This window comes from Hesperophylax consimilis, chromosome 1 (assembly GCF_061612785.1).
Source record: "Hesperophylax consimilis isolate HC1 chromosome 1, BYU_Hcon_1.0, whole genome shotgun sequence".
NCBI classification, from domain to species: domain Eukaryota; kingdom Metazoa; phylum Arthropoda; class Insecta; order Trichoptera; family Limnephilidae; genus Hesperophylax; species Hesperophylax consimilis.
Window position 1 is genome coordinate 18,347,099 of NC_142836.1, and position 16,719 is coordinate 18,363,817.

Here is a 16,719-nt window from a genome sequence, read left to right on the forward strand (position 1 = left end):
CAATTCAACACACCTTTAAAAGGTGATATAAAGTCATTAGAAACGATGAAAAAAATATTAAACCTAACCTACCCTAACCTACTTAACCCAGTTAATAAAGTTTTTGTTTCATCACTTTCCATGACTTAATATGACTTTTTAAAGATGTGATGAATTATTATTTTACCAGTCTCCCTATTGTCGCGTCGCTCGTGTGTGCACCTCCATACACCGTAATGAATTTTAATGCACGCAACTAAATTCTCGTGTGCGGCCCGCCTAAGAAATTATCCCATTATTCCTGACTTACGACGAGATTCTACAATACCTACCCCTTCCTTGTGGTATCCCTAAAATCACAAAAAATTTAACTCCAAATAAGATTAGTAAAAAAAACGCGTTCAGCCAGATATCCACTCGGGGTTGAGTGTGGGAGAGTATCCAACGTGCCACTTTACTAAAACTAATTGCAAAGTTAACCGCTAATTAGTTATGAAAAAAATACGGAAAAGAAGAAGCACCTGGAAGACGACCTTGAAGGTAACCTCTATAGGCAATAAATATCTCATCGGCCACTTGAATGGAACCAGAGCCAAAATGTAGGTATGATTCTCTCTTTCATCGCTTGGCTAAACTTGGTTTACCAGTTTAGCGCAAAACGATAAATATTACACAAGAATGCCCCAAAATAATAAGATCGATAGTTTAAACCAATGACTAACTATTATACCTGAGAGAGGACTTGGCATACCAATAAAAACTTCTGTCCAAACAATAATACAAGAATGGCTGCCAAGATGGCGGCAAGGACAGACCGTTTCCATGGTTATTATTCAGTTGCTTGAAATTTTACTAACATTGGGAGCGACAACATTTTTTTCACAACCCATTTTTATTTGTACAGTATCGCATGTTCTGTTGACGAAACGTTCTTCAAAATGTTTTGAACACAGAGGTTTTCTTGGTCTACTTCCAACCCTCAGGTTTCACAGCTTTGAAGCATCCTTTTTGCTGCTACGGGCATCGCTTGGATACCTCAAAAGTGCACTTATATCACAAACATGTTATACATAATATACCTATTTAAATGGAAGGTACATACTAAACAGAACAAACCGTTTTAGCGGGTTCAGACGTTGAGATTTTGTTGATCAACTCTGTGTTGAATGACACTTGAAAGCTAATCGACAAAGTGTGGATACGCTCTCAACAAATTTGATCAAGTTTTTAGTTAAGCGACTAATGGTGGTTCAGACGATTCGATTTTGATGAAACGTCATATTTGGGCTAGAAAACGGATTCTAAGAAGATTGAATTAGGTGCATCCAATAGGTACTATTTTGAGAGAGATAGATTTAAATAACCAAAACAAATAACCTATTTTCTGCATGTATTTCCTTCTCCCCCGACCTAAATTGATGTTTCCAGTAGTAATTAAGTTGAAATCAAATGATGTTATTTATAAATAAATGCGTAGTATATGTGCAGCGGAATTCGGGAAACTTGACCAAATTTTTGATTTGGATACCCTTTAGTATCTTCCTATGTTCCTATATACAAATGCTATCTCTCTCAAAATAGTATTAGATGCACCTATTTCAATTCTTCTTTGAATCCATTTTCAAAACCTAAGTATGACGTTTTTGGGCTTTTTCAGTGCATGTTCTCAAGTTCGTTCTGCAAAATATCAGAAATTATAAAAACGCACGCACAAATAATTTCAGATGACGTCATTTTGACTATCAATATCGGTTCGAATTAAACTGAAATCTCATCATCATCTGCCCCGAATCTCGTTCAATTTTTTTCGTTCAATAAAGTCGGTCAACTACCGTTCAAAATCGCACCGTCTGAATCCACCAATACAAAAAAGTGTTTAGGAGTGAACTCAATTTTAAAGTTCGATCTTAAAAAAAAATTATAATCTTTTGAATGAAAGGGTATTTTTAAAGTGTTGTGTATTTTGCGTATCGGTAGGCGCGACGCATTATTTTAGACTACGTGGCGCATATCAGTAGGCGGAATACTATTCATTTTATATTTTAATCCCAGCTGGATGAAGGGTTTCCAAGACATTTCTCTCTTTCAAATAGTTTTGTATCTGGCTACCAAGTACCTACATATTTATCGGAATTTTACATAACAAACATTTGTTTAGAGGTGTTCAAATGGTAGAAGCAGTCGAGGACGCCCGAGGAATACTTAACGTAATATCTCTGTACCGTAATGATATACGGAGTTCAATTAAAGCCGATGTAATGTAGTTTTTTTAAATGTAACATTGTGGTATTCAGTATTGAATGGAGGAAGGAGTCGGAGGCGCCCGAGAAAGACATTAGCAATAGCGAAGTATTGCGGGGGATTCATTAGTAGTTTCCCCAGAATGCTCAGAAAAAATATTTTTTGTACTTGTGTCATATCCATGTATTTGTACCATTGTACTTTTTGTGTCATATCCATGGAAATCAAAAAAAAAATTGAATTATTGTTTTCTTTCTACCAATTTTAACAAAACAGTATTCTGTTTTGTTAAAAAAAATAAAAACTAATGAACTTGGGCACATGGGCAAATATTAAAACATCGTCACGAAGTGAAAGTTTCTTTCACGACAGGTAATATTTATTATCTTTGTAGTTTCATCGTTTCGTAGTAGCGTTGGGTACAATCGATGGGTTACTCGATCTTTTTGATAATCGAAATATTTCGATTAATTTTCATGGACAAATCGATTCTGTCGAAAATCCTCCCTCCCCCCCCTCCCATTACAGTCAAACTAGGTTTTTCACTTCAACTTTAACACATCACTCACAGATGGCCTCTGAACAAAATGCCTGCATATACAAAATCCTCAACCTGAAATTTCCCCCCATATTTCTTACTTTTTTCCCAAAAAATCCCTCTCTCCCTTTTAATTTAAAAATCCCCCAAATATGGGTATTTCTTGAATGTACTTATTAAATGTATTTCGACATATTTTGACGTATCTCGAAAATCTCTCGGATTTTAAATTCAATTTGCGTTTTCCAATGAATTTAAATGCAGTTATGTAATATTGTGTTTTCAATGCATTTAATATATGAAAAGAATTTAACTAAACGCGAATATCGTACTTAAAAACCCTCCAAAATTTTGGTATGGGAACCACCGCCCCGCAAACCATTCATTGGATAACCAACACCTCTGCTATAGGTTACCCCAAGTGGTTCGCTACGTTTGGTGACCTAGCATGGGTGCCCGGGTTCATGGGGTGAGGATTGTCTAGGTCTTGGCAACGGATGCATTTGCCCTCCTACTGTGTAGCGGGCCGGATTTAGAGAGACTGGTTGAGGGATATCAATTTACGTCTCCAGCAGGACTCTCTCGACCCACCTCCTTGCACCGCAGTGGGAGAGATGAATTCAAACGTCCGTCACTCTTGGACACACTAACCCTAAATTTCCAAACCCTCCCCCCTTATACGTTTTCCTTTCCAGATCGTCCTCTCCTTTCCTTAAAATACCTTTCACACAGCATCCCCAAAGATGACATAGGCTCTGAGGGAAAATATTATCCACTGGGCCTCTTGTGTGGATCTAATGTAAAAAAATTAAATAAAAAACTCCGGTTTTTACTATTTTTATATGAATAAAAATCCAGGGCTTTTTTTATAACGCACATAATTTATTTATATGAAAACCCAGGGTTATTTAATAATATGTTTAAATTATTTATTATTATTAAATAACTTATTTAATAATTTATTTATCATACTGTTCTTTTATTTACATAATTTGAGAGTTATTTTGATTAGAAGGTTTGTTAGCTATTTTTACAATCTAGTTTTCGTGCCTAATTTCGATCTAGGGTGACCCGGCGTTTATAGCCCCTGTTTAAGTGATTTTTAGATTAGCAGTACCTACCTATCGAACCTCACATCGATCAGCTTCAACAATATTTTGTCAAATATAAGATTTTACGCATATATTCACATTTACGAAATTAATATTAAATAGTAGGTACTATTTTTTTTAATCGTAAATCCAAATCGTCGTATATTATTGTCATTAAGTTGAATCAAAGGTTTGTTCAAAAAAATTGCGTTGAAAACGGAAGTTGTATGAAAAAGTTTACCTACTTACGTAGTGTAGGCGGCTGGAAGAAATACGGACGCAGTGACGTCACAAGCCTAAATCGCGCGAAAGATAACGTTTCAATCGAAATTTGAAATGTAAATTCAAAATATTCTTGAAAAGCTATTCCTGGAGTATTTTTTTATTTGCATATTCCAGCTTGTAATTTCTTCTTTATTTTTTAGTAAAAAAAATAAAAGGGTCACAGCGATTGCCTCGATTCAATTTTCGAATGATTTCTGACGTTTGAAAACGATGGTCTCAGACTGAGTTATCAAATGATTTTTGACACCGAGATAGGAGCACCGATTTCCAAGAATCGATTTTCCTGCGACAATGAATCGAAATATTATTATAATCGCTAGGCCATACTCGCAACATTTCTATAATCGAAATATTTAATTAAAAAACAAAGGATGTTTTTTCGAATTTATCACACGGACTCGAAAGATTAAAATAATATTAAAAGCCAATACACAAAATAGTTTACTATACAAAGGAATGCAATATTATCAAAAGAAAATGAAGTCCATAATAAAAATATAAAAGTGAATTTATGTAATTAATAATAAATCAGACATTTGTAAACTTGGATGTACAATAATGACTAAGATAAAATAATAAGTAAATATCTCTGCCGACGAGTTGGACTCCTAAAAGAGAACAAAAAAGATTACAAATATGGACGTGTCTGATAACGAGTACCTCGTATAAGATTAAAATTATGAACACTTTATTTGAAGAAAAACAATAGACTTTTCGAAAAAGTTTTTTACCCCATTCAGACATGATGTGTGATTTTAGTTGATCAACTGTGTGTTGAATGACATTTGAAAGCTAATTGACAAGTGTGAATACCCTTTCAACAAAGTTGATCAAGTTTTTAGTGGAGCGACTAGCGTTGAAAGCCCGTCTACTTTTGTTGTTCAAGTATGAGTCATCGGTTTAACACATGTTTTAAGTCGCTTGCGATTTTTAGTTTCCTGCGGTCGAAATTAGACGTTAGACGTTCCTAGTGAGTAGTTTATTTATGCGTATCTAATACCCATTATCATGGCAACTACTTCCAGGAATCCCCCGTTGCCAGATATATCAGCTTAATTTGTAACTTAGTTTTTGCTGGGACAACTGCATGTATGCGCATACGTGTCCTGTTTTTGGATTTTTCTTGAACTTTAGTTAACACTACATCAAATTGTTTTTCCGAAATTCGCAAATGATTGCGATAGCCTTCAGTATCTTCTTACGCCATCTCTCTCAATATCGTATTAGAAGCACCCAATCTGTTTCTCTTTATAATCCATTTCTGGCCCACATAAGACTTTTTTGCTCTTTTTCATATTCTTGAGTTCGTTCCGTAAAAGGTCCGAAACTATAGGGACGCACGCAGCGATAACTTCACTTGACGCCATCTTGAATAACAATATCGGTTCGAGTTAAACTGAAACCTCTGAACTAAATCTTGTTCAATTTTTGTCGTTCAACTAAAATCGCTTTGTCTGAAAGGGGCATTTCCGATTATGCCCCCATCACTAGTAATGTTGTAGCATGTAGCCCCTCGTCGCGACTTTGACAGCAACAGCTGCAATTTGTCAATCTGTGATCTCCCGCTGCCGTTGGTAAAACTGCTGTACAAAGCTCAAGCTGAATCATTCAATAAAAATGTCACTTTGAAGTGTCAGTATTCAGTACGTCAGATTCAGATGTCAGTTCTTTGATTCTTGTGTTGCAGGTCGGTGACATTTTGTGCTGAATTTCGCGTTCTCTAATCGTCCGTCAGTGAATAACTGTCTGTGCTTGTTGAATCTCCAATATTCTGAATAACTAATTCCTGAAAATATATTTCTAAAATGTTGTTCAAGGTAGTTTGTTTCCTCGCATTCGCTCTCCTGGGTAAGGTTCAATTCTTAATTTACCATTATTTTCGGTATTAACGCAAAGAAAAATAATAAATGACATTTATCACACCTGGAAATATGTAATGTTGCTTCTTTCTTTGGGACACTTATCCTTTTAGAAAATCTTTTATTTTACTTAGACTATTTCTCAAGTGTGAAAACAACAAGGCTGCTGGAAAATAACCTGAAAGACTCTTTTACCTACTACGTATAAATGTCTGATCATTTATTATATCCTATGGGTCAGCAGTATGCAATCATTATCATCAATTTATAATTAACTCCTCTAGGTCGGTACTAAGTTCACTAGCTTTGAAAAAAGATAAGATAAGCCTCAATTATTATTTTTCGCGTTTTCCATAGCAAATACCTTTGTTAGATTAATAATAATCTTTGGTACTTTAATTATTAACCTTTAACCAACGTCAAATTTCCCGATTATTTTAAAAATAGTCTATTTAGATAAATATCCAGTAGGTACCCATTAACCATTATATTTATTTATTAATAGTGCATAATGTGCTTAATAGGAAGCCTTGTTAAATAAAAACACTGGTTTTTGTTCAATAAAGAGTTGTATACACTATTAACAAAAACATTTTCAAATCAACAGACCTTTTTCTAAAACACCATCACATAATTGAAAATGTTAAATTTCTGTTGTTGTTATTATATTTATTTAATCAGTGTAAATATGAATACAGTTGGTTTTTCTTGATTGTTGTTGTTAGAGGTTCTTATACAAAGAACAAAGAAAAACAAGACTGTTCTACATTATGGTGGGTGGTTTTAGAGTCTTCCAGAGTCATCCAACAAAGTTGATGCTAAAAAAAGTAGAAGACAGAAACATAATATGAAATAAAACAATATTAACTACGATATGCACTAATGTAATTTATTAAGTCTTGTTTTGTGTAAAAGCCGTAAGATCATAAAATAAATATTATAATATTACGATGCTTATTATTATATTACGACCGGTTTCACACAAGCAGGATACAAAATTAAACTAATAAAAAAAAAACAAAGTGTGTGGTTGTATGTACATATAGAGTGAAACAAAATAAACATACAATAAAACAGCAGTAAGATAGCATGAAATTTAAAATAAAGTAACATGGTACCAGAGAGAAAGAGAAAGATAATGTGTACATAATTATATCAAAAGTGATAATGTGACAAGTAAAGAAGTGATTAAGTGATGGTGGGAGTTTAGGGGAAATGCTGATGACACTTGTGTTAAGCGAAACCGATCGGTCGTAATAAATTAAGTAAATTGTGGTTCAGGAACAACTTTAACTTTTTAACTTATTTTAAAGGTTATACTCTTCAATGTAAGATAAATTAAAAAGGGAAATGAAAAAATAGTTGCAAGATTATATTGTTAATACTGAATTTGAAATATGAGATTGACAAATATGACGCTTAATAAATAGGTCCCAATGGTCGGGTGGTTTAAGGTGCCTGTCTCGGTAAGACAAGAAATCCTAGGTTCAATTCCTAGTTGTGATTCCTAGTTTTGCTATGTCTTGTTCTGTGTCATGTTTCGTTTCAATTTATTAATATTATCTTCTTCTTCAATGATAAATTAGTGGTTATACACGATGTTATTATTGTTTTATTACATTAATATATCAAACCATAAAGTGACTGCTTTCTACCGAAACATAATATGTATACCTATTATCTTTGTTAAGTTTTATGGGTAGGTACATAGTTGCACCCTGTTAATGGATAGCTTAAATAAATATTGTATCTTTTGGAACTATTATTTTAAGATAAATGAAGTTCATGTTCAGTTTGTGAGCACTAAAAAATTGACCTAACATCAATTTGTAGTGTGCTAGCTCAAGCGATATTACAAATAATTTCTTTATCAATTCTATAAGGGTAGTTGGAAAATGTTTAAAGTTTCTAGTGACAAAGTACTTAAACTGTAATCTTTTAGATTCAATGAAAATAATTCTATAAAAATATTTACATGTAGCAATTTGAAAGCCAGAGAAGGCATTTTCTAAAATTCTAGTATGTATTTCAAATGGTGACCGGGTATGTCATCAAAATGACAATTCAACACACCTCCAAAAAAGTGACATAAAATCATGAAAAGTGATGAAACAAAAATTAGGTTAAATAGGTTACATAAGTAATTATTAAACCTAGTTTTTGTTTCATCCCTTTTACTGACTCCATATCACTTTTTAAAGGTGTGTTGAATTTTCATTTTGATGAAATATCCGGGAACCATTTCAAATACAATTGAAAGGCAAATCTGAAGACTTTTTTCACTGGAAACCTTATACATTTTTCTAACCAGCCGTATAGAATTTACAGATAAATCATTTATAGTATTTCTTGTTTTAGCAGACTAAAAGGTGTGAATTTTTTAGTGCTATAATGTATTGAAATAATGTAAGTATGTATGGAATAGTGTGATTAACCCCTATGATACGGCTAGATTATTCGATAAATAAAAATACATTTTTGTTAAGGACAACACGAAAGACGAAGACAATACCATGTTTGATAAAGTGAAATTTTTATTTTTGTTTAACAAACGCTGTAGACGTAATATCCAAAGGTAAAATTAATGTATCTGGTCGACACTGCAATTGTAGCACTTTGTGACGTGCGTGGGTACTAATCTTCAATTGCAGGGCTCCGGCTACTAAGGGTTAAGTGATGTCATCAAAATATTCATTCTCCTTCTTATCCTTCCTCCCCCACTCCCTTCAGTTTCACAGACGTCAATCAGAGATGCCATAGTCCCACTGTCTGGAGTCAGTAACTAACAAATCATTAAATATGTATTTTTTAATTATAAGAAGTTTGATGGTAATGGTGAAGATGTTGGCCAGCTGACCCAGGTGTTGTATTGTAGTTTCAGGAGTAGCCCAAAGCGAGGAAGATGAATTCAAAAATCTACAGGACAACCTCCTGGGCAAGGTGGGTATGAACGCTACCGGACTGCCCACAGCCGACGATGCCCAGGAGATCTTCAAGAAAAAGTGCATCAAGGAAGGAAACCAGGAGGCTTACGACAAGGCTACTGTAAGTGCCTTTGCGTGTCATTAACATATTATCAATAGCTTAAAAGCAAGATATTGTATCTCCGTAAACCATTATTTAGAGATAAGAGACGTTTAAATTTTAATCCCTATGAACGTGTTCAAATGATATCTAAATATCTTTTGAATGGTGCTGATTGAAAAGCAATATACAAATTTAAGTTCTCCTTAGAAGAGCCTAGTTCATTAATAATTTTTATTGAAAGTGGAGATACAATGTCTTGGCTTTAAATTCATCAATACATAATAGTATTTATAGAAACATGTTATATTGAGAGCAGGGTCAACTGCATCTAAGCATGTGGTGATCCGTACTAAAAGACAATAAATACTTACAAAATTTAAATAACCCAAAATATCTTTAAACTAACACACAGATAAACGTGCATATTGATAAAAATAAATGGTAGGAAATTAATAATATTACAGCAGAGGCATGCTTGAAGTTTCTATTTCCAAAAAGCTTGTTCGTCTCAAAACTGCATTTTTTAAGATTATCAATTTTTTCTGGTTTTTTTGTGTTTTCTTCTGTTGGTACCCTCTCCTATTGGAGGTTGAGAACAGACAGGGCAACAACAGTATGAAGGCTTCAGCATAGAACAAATCAGCTCAGCTCGAAAGCTTCTTACACACATAGAATGTAATGTATGTACGTGACCTATCTCACGCTTCATACAGTCATCATAGACGGGTAATATAATTTATATCTGTCGGTTTTTAAGGATTGTATGGCCACGCCTACAAATATTTATAATGTATTTTTTTATATTAATATGACATACTTTTCCGGTGTTTAAGTAGGTAGGTACTAACTAACTGCATAATGAAAGAGTCACCTAACCACAAAACTCTTGAGATTCTGCAAATTGAAAGCTAAAATATGTTAAGGCGGTGCACTACGTAGTAATGCAAAATCATGTGTTTTTGGTTTGAAAATTTGGTCGCCTAGAAATGTTTCAGATGCTTTAATTAAATACTGCGAGTAGAATACATCTTGACCTTTGAAATAATCGATTTTTTTTCAGATAAGTCTTTTTATAAGCCCAGAAAAAAATAATGTATAAGGCCTATGAAAACTGCTTTAAAGTTCAAAATCTCCTACTTACGAACCCATTTTCGGTTATGATTTTATTGTATAATGTGGAAAATTAAGTTATTTATAAAATGATCGGAAAAAATTTAATATTTATGCCTGAACATCCACAAAATACAATAAAAAGCCCTTTCTGGCCATGTTTTTTTCTTGCATAAATCAAAACAGGCGGATGGTGTTAAACGGGAATTGAAACCTTATCGCTATCTACGTAAGGGGTGTTATTGATAGCGGCTCGATTTAAAATATTACACGACGTAGTGCATCGCCTTAATAAATAATAAAGCATTCATATAAAACAATATTTCTATAACATTAAAATTTAGATATCTCGAATTTGTTGTTGATCTTTGCCTAACTTTCGTTGTGTTTTCTGACTAATATTATCATAGGTCACACAGATTACGTCCATCATTATTTTGTGGGCTTGTTTAAAAATTAATTTTTAATAAACCCTTTTATTTAATTACAATTAGGTCAAATTAACACAACTGTTCGTAAAATGTAATTTTTGTCACAATGTCTTAGGTAAAAGCCTTTTTCCCGAAGATCTATTTCAGTTGTCACATTTAATTCACGTTTCTGACAAAGAACTAAACGACCAAACTAATAATTATTGCAACGCATTTTGATGATTCATATATGCATTATAACGATTGCAGTATTTTTGTTTAATAATTTGGTAGTTTTTCTGCAAATAAATATTATATAAAAGCATTGAAAGGCTTTTCATGTTATGATGCAGAATTTGGCAACTTTCAATCCATCCCTGGATTACTATCATTTTGAGGCTACAATCATTATGAGGCAGAACTTTGCAACTTTCAACCCATCCCTGGATTACAAAATTACTCATTCTGCGGCTACAATCACGGTGTGTCCCCAGAGTTTAGAAATCCAATATTGTTTATTTATGATAACTAACCTATTATTTACAGTAATTCATACAATGCGTCAATATGCTTATCACAAAAATACGCATTTATCATAGAAATTCCAGAAAATTGTAAATGATGCTTGGATTTAAATAATAATACTCCAATTCTAAATAATGCCTCTCGTCCTTCGTCTCGCTATCAGTCAACCTTTGGAATGGCGGTAGTCGGCTCATCCCCCTACATTACTCATTTCATTACGGTCATTGTCATTACTCCTTAGTACTCATTACGGTCATTACTCATTACCTACAATCATATCAATTGGTAGGTATAATAATATCATGTCATAAATATTGTCTATTGATCCCCGATATCACAGTCCAACCCGATTTTTCCGATACTGAAATAAAATCGCAAAGCTTTGTTATTTTGGTTTATACAGGGTGTCCGGAAACTCGTAGTACAAGCGGGAAACTGGTGAATCTACATCACATTTGGAGTCGATTTTGTAGTATATTTTTTTTTTATTTGAGCTTTCGTTATCGAGTAAATCGAGTTTGAAGTTGATTTTTTTTTTTTTTTTTTTTTTTAATCAAATTCTTATAAATTATTACTTAAGATCAAAGTACCCAACTAATTAAAACTATTTGAAAGTAAAACAAATGAAGAAACTCGGATTTGAAGCATTATTTTGAAATCACCCTTCATTTAACCCGGTGTAATCATAAAATATTTCTGCTCTGCAGGGTTAAAACATCTGTTATTTAACCCTAAACACCAGAAAAAACTTTAACCCTAAAATAGCCAAAAAATATTTTTTTTTGGTTTTTTTTTTTTTTTGAAAATGCTCAAATCAAAAAACTTTATGTTTTTTTGGGTTCCCCATGTGGTGTAGATTCTCCAGTTTCCCGCTTGTACTACGAGTTTCCGGACACCGTGTATAACAAGTTATCCGATAATTAGTTATCCAGATTAGCAAGCAAATAATAGGTAATCTTTACACTAACATACCAGTGTAGATATCATTATGGTGTGTTCAATTATTATTAAAGTTTAAAGTATTATTTTTTCTAAAGCCTCTTTAATAGAAATATAGTATTAAGTATTTAAAAGTATTTTGCGTGTTTTTCCTTCAGTTTAATCAGATAATTATTTTAAAACGTATTGGAGTTGAAAGTTCACTTTACATACTAATATAAAATACTGTTAATTTTTTATATACAATTTATATATACACTGAGCCACGCGTTGCTGTGGCTCAGTGTATCTGTGCAGATATAAAAACAATGTTTCTTTTACGTCCAACAGATGGCGCTGTTTAAAAAAGCATGATTTTACCTGTCGGTTATATCCTTTCTATCGCATAAAAAAGTCTGTTCTCACTGATTTATTTCATAGAATCTATGAAATAGATCATAGAATAAATTAGGTGTTGTCACTGTTTGGTATGGTATAATAAATTATATTATGTATTTTCATATATAGATACCTACCTACCTACTGACGTTAGTTTTATAATTTTTCTCCAGTTCCTAAAATTATATTATTATTTATTATATATTATTATTTATATTATTTTCCATTTGCCAAACATCAAATTATCATTGACCTACAAAGAGCGTAAAGTGACCCTTTTCCCGATTTTCTAGAATACATGCAAGTATTTTAACACCCGAAAATACATTTAAATATTTTTTTTTTCAAAACCCAATAAAAAAAAACTTGTGTCATGATGAAATTACACAGTCGTGAATTTCAATGTATTCATAAATATTTCTAAAGTGACAAACATATTTGTATTGATTATTCAAAAATACCTAAAAACCGACTACTGATGTGTTTGTTCTGTTGAATATTTATTCTCACATTCCTAAAATGATACAAAATCCGTATCACTCTACAAGCGTTGGAAAAATGCAATTAATTTTAATGAATTTTCGGCCTTATCAGACATTTAAAAATAATGTCCTTTGTTCAACTTTGCTATTCCATGCATTCCTGTGAGGGTGGGGAGATGTGCCGGTGTCCTGTTGGATTTACAGTATTTGTAATATTTTTAATACATTTCAATCTTTGAAAATGCTCTTTTTAGTCCAAAAGTTGGAAAAAACCAGCCTTTTGTTTGAGTAAATCGCGAATCTCGGAAAAAATGTAATTGCACTCCGCTGGCAGGTAGTAGGTAGGAACTTGCGTTTATTGTAAGTACCGCCTGCGCATATTAAGAGGAAGCTACAAGCCAAAAATGTGTATATTCTTGGTATACCTTATATCGAAGGTAATAGGCATTAATATCGCTTGACAAACGGAGTCTAGAAACGTTCGATTTAAAACAAAAACTGGTTTTTATTTATTTTGTAAATAATTTTATAAGAAAGCAAAAAAGTTAATCAATTGAAGCTGTCACAGATAATCTTAGCTATAATACTGTGTTTTTTAAAAGTTGTTTCCTTTATGCGTTCATACATCTATTGAAAAAAAAATTGTAGTTTGCATTTATATTTTTTTTGAGTAATTTTTATTTTATTTGTATTCTACTCAAGCGAAGCGATAGGAAAACCTTCAATTTATCTAAAGCATATTTTTTAGTATTTATAATGTACACCAATTTGTTATAAAGATTAATCAAAATAGTGATTTGGCATTAAGCTTCCCCTTAATACCGAAATTAGACAGGATTATTATACATGATTACACAGTGACTTATTCCTGTGAAGAAACTGCATGACGGAACACATATTTACATTATTAATCGTGTGAATTGATTGAGGAAGTTGCTTTTCTTGACTATTCTGTCAGGTTGGATGGAGGTTTACAACGAAAATGCAGTTCGTCACATAAAGTATTAACCGTACCTAGGCATTATTCTCGTTTTCCTCAGATTCGGCGTTTTTCATTTTTTATGTATTGGTATATGATGGTAGTACGTGACTGTTGTAAAGACGCAAAATACAATGAAAAATGAAGTTTGCAGTTTTTGCACGGCTGTATCTTTAGGTTATCGCACGATCGTATTGTGCTTGCTCATATTATCCTAACAAAACCTAACCCAACAGATGGATAGTCACAAAGAAACACAGTGTGTGTGTATTATCCAATGATATATAATACCCATAGTGTACATAGTGTACATAATACCTATGGGTGTTATATATCTATGGTATTATCTATTCAGTGGAGGGTTAGGTTAGAAGGACATGTACATACATACATTTATTTATTTTATATATTAACTAGCTGACGTATATTTTTCTCTACTTCTATAAATATAATATGCATGTAAACCTTGCGGAAGAAATTCTCTAAATGATAGAGAAAGACCTGTCAACATCCGTTGCGTAGTTTAACAGAATTAGGCTCACAAACAGACAGACACAGATAGCGATTGTGAACGCTTTGGTGGGCTTTTACAATATTTACTAAAACAACAAGAGTTTTAAATTTTTGGATAGTAAAAAAAAAACTTAAAAATATTTACATAAATATATGGTAGGTATGAACGTCATAAAATGATATGTCATGTATTTTACGTATTTCTGCGAAAATACATAAGTTACCATTAATAATTAATTGACTGAACAATTGGGAATTCTATAGTTTAAAAGCCCACAAGACAGAAAAATGCATGGGTCGTCGGAAGACGCACTTGGTTACAGACGTTTTGTTTGGCATATTGGCCTGTCAAGAGTTTAGTGTATAAAATAAGAAAAGAGAAAGATAAAAATCAGAAACTAGTTTTTAAATTGCAGATTGCATAAACATAATAATTTACATTCATAATAATTTACAAGTGGATAATAAGAAGAATATACACATACATGCAATAGCTCATATGCGATTCTCCTAATCTTATGCTTCGTAAAACTATGTCGATATTTAAGGTGAATATATTTCCAAGTGTGTGATGGCGAGAAATAGGTGCATGTATGTGGTAGTTAGTCCCAGAATTGTTGCAGAACAACATAATTTATCCTGGTTGCTCGATTTGGTAATTTAAAGGTGATTCGGTGCAGGAGTTCACAACAGTCCAGTTCGGAGTGAATAATTTTAAACAAAAAGTTAATCATTAAATATGATTTAAGATTTTCACGGCCAAAAGTATTTTTGTTATTTGTTTTTGAGGTATTATGCCGTGTTGCGCTAACTCCTTCCTTAGCCAACGTTTCGGACAGCATTGCAGTAATAAAATAACAAAAAAAAAAAAAAAAAAAAGTTAATCATTATTTAAATCATTTATTTTTCTTCTATTTTCTAGGGAATTTATTTTAAGTTTATTTAGTAAGAATGTATAGTTTGTGTTAAATATGTATGCAGGGAGTACTGTAATCAATCATATTTGGATGGTTTGTATTTCTATGTAGCGCCGTTTTAGTGAAAAATAATCTCATGGGCGATGTGTTAGGTATTATCAGCGCCTTGGCGCCTTGACGATTCGGCACCCGGAGCGGGCTGCTCCAATTACGCCCGCATAAGGCCGGCCCTGTAGGTATTTAAAAAATCGTAAAAATTTGTGCTGCACACGTTCAATATTTCTTATATGAATCAAATAGTCTGGGAACCACACTATTGAATTGTGTTCTGAAAGGCTGCATACTAGCAACAAATACAAGATCTTTTATAACTTCCAACGAATCGAAGTCAATAATAATTCTGATTATAAATCCCGGTGTCTCCGTGTTTTTGTTATAAATCCCAGGGTCTTGTGTCAAATATATCTCTAAGATCCCTACTTTCGTTCTTTAAGATTCTGTTCCTCAGGGCCTCCTTTGTGTGTGGAGCTAATGTAAAAAAAGAGATAATATAAAAAAATTTCCTGATTTCCTCATATTTCTGCCTGTAACACTATATTATACTATTTACATTGTTATGCAGCAGGGGTCATGCGTGTGAACTCAGTGGGGTACAAAGGTGGTATCTATGTACAGTACATGTCCTTACTATGTCGCGCCATGGCTGTTAACTACTTGGCGTGTACACAAATTGGTATTATAACATTTTATGCAATAACTAATATTTCTATAGGCTATTCACCTTCCATATCAGTACTTCATTGCCCCCATTAACTAAATAAATAAGCCATGCTTTTAGATTTAAGGTATTTCTTTACGAGTCAAATCGCCTATGTGGTATACGTGGATTAAATAATATTCAAGTGTATTCTGGGTGACCTTTGTATGAACTTTGTCACCCTTGAATATTATACGCGCCGGGTAGTAATGCAATGGCGTTCGGTGACACAACCAATCACATTAATGTGATACAGACAACGAGATCCAAATGAAGCCGGTAATTAGTTAGTTAATCGACGGTGTCCGTCAAATCAACCTTTCGCTCGATTACAAATCACACGACGCACTGATGATGAAATTATCGGAAATTCCCTGCGAAGTTGTTGAACACGATATCCCAAAACTTGTAAAGTGTAATTATCCAGCAGGCAAAGAACCCGAGTAAACATAAGTTCTTTCGATTAGAGCATTTTTATTTAAAATTAAAAAAAAAAAACATTATATCGGCATCTTTGAAGCCAGGTCCGCGCTTCGATGTATTAAATAAAAAGACAATTAAACAGATGGCAGTAACCCCGTAAAGCGACCGAATATTTTGAATGCCATTAAAAAATCATATATTGAAATAATTTTAAACTTTTTTCCACTTATTTTATTTTTTACCGTTACTGTTTCAGCTTATAATAA

The 16,719-nt window shown here is 32.9% G+C and overlaps 1 protein-coding gene across 1 annotated transcript in view; it reads left to right on the forward strand.

Annotated features, from left to right (window-relative positions):
- Positions 1 to 5,704: 5,704 nt before the first annotated feature.
- The window catches only part of LOC149426382 (27 kDa hemolymph protein-like), a 33,855-nt gene continuing 22,840 nt past the window's right edge, over positions 5,705 to 16,719 (forward strand). The window contains exons 1-2 of the mRNA XM_089651124.1: positions 5,705 to 5,982; positions 8,869 to 9,038. Of these exons, the coding sequence (XP_089507250.1) occupies positions 5,940 to 5,982; positions 8,869 to 9,038 (213 nt within the window). The 5' untranslated portion in view covers positions 5,705 to 5,939. The remainder of the gene's footprint in view (positions 5,983 to 8,868; positions 9,039 to 16,719) is intronic.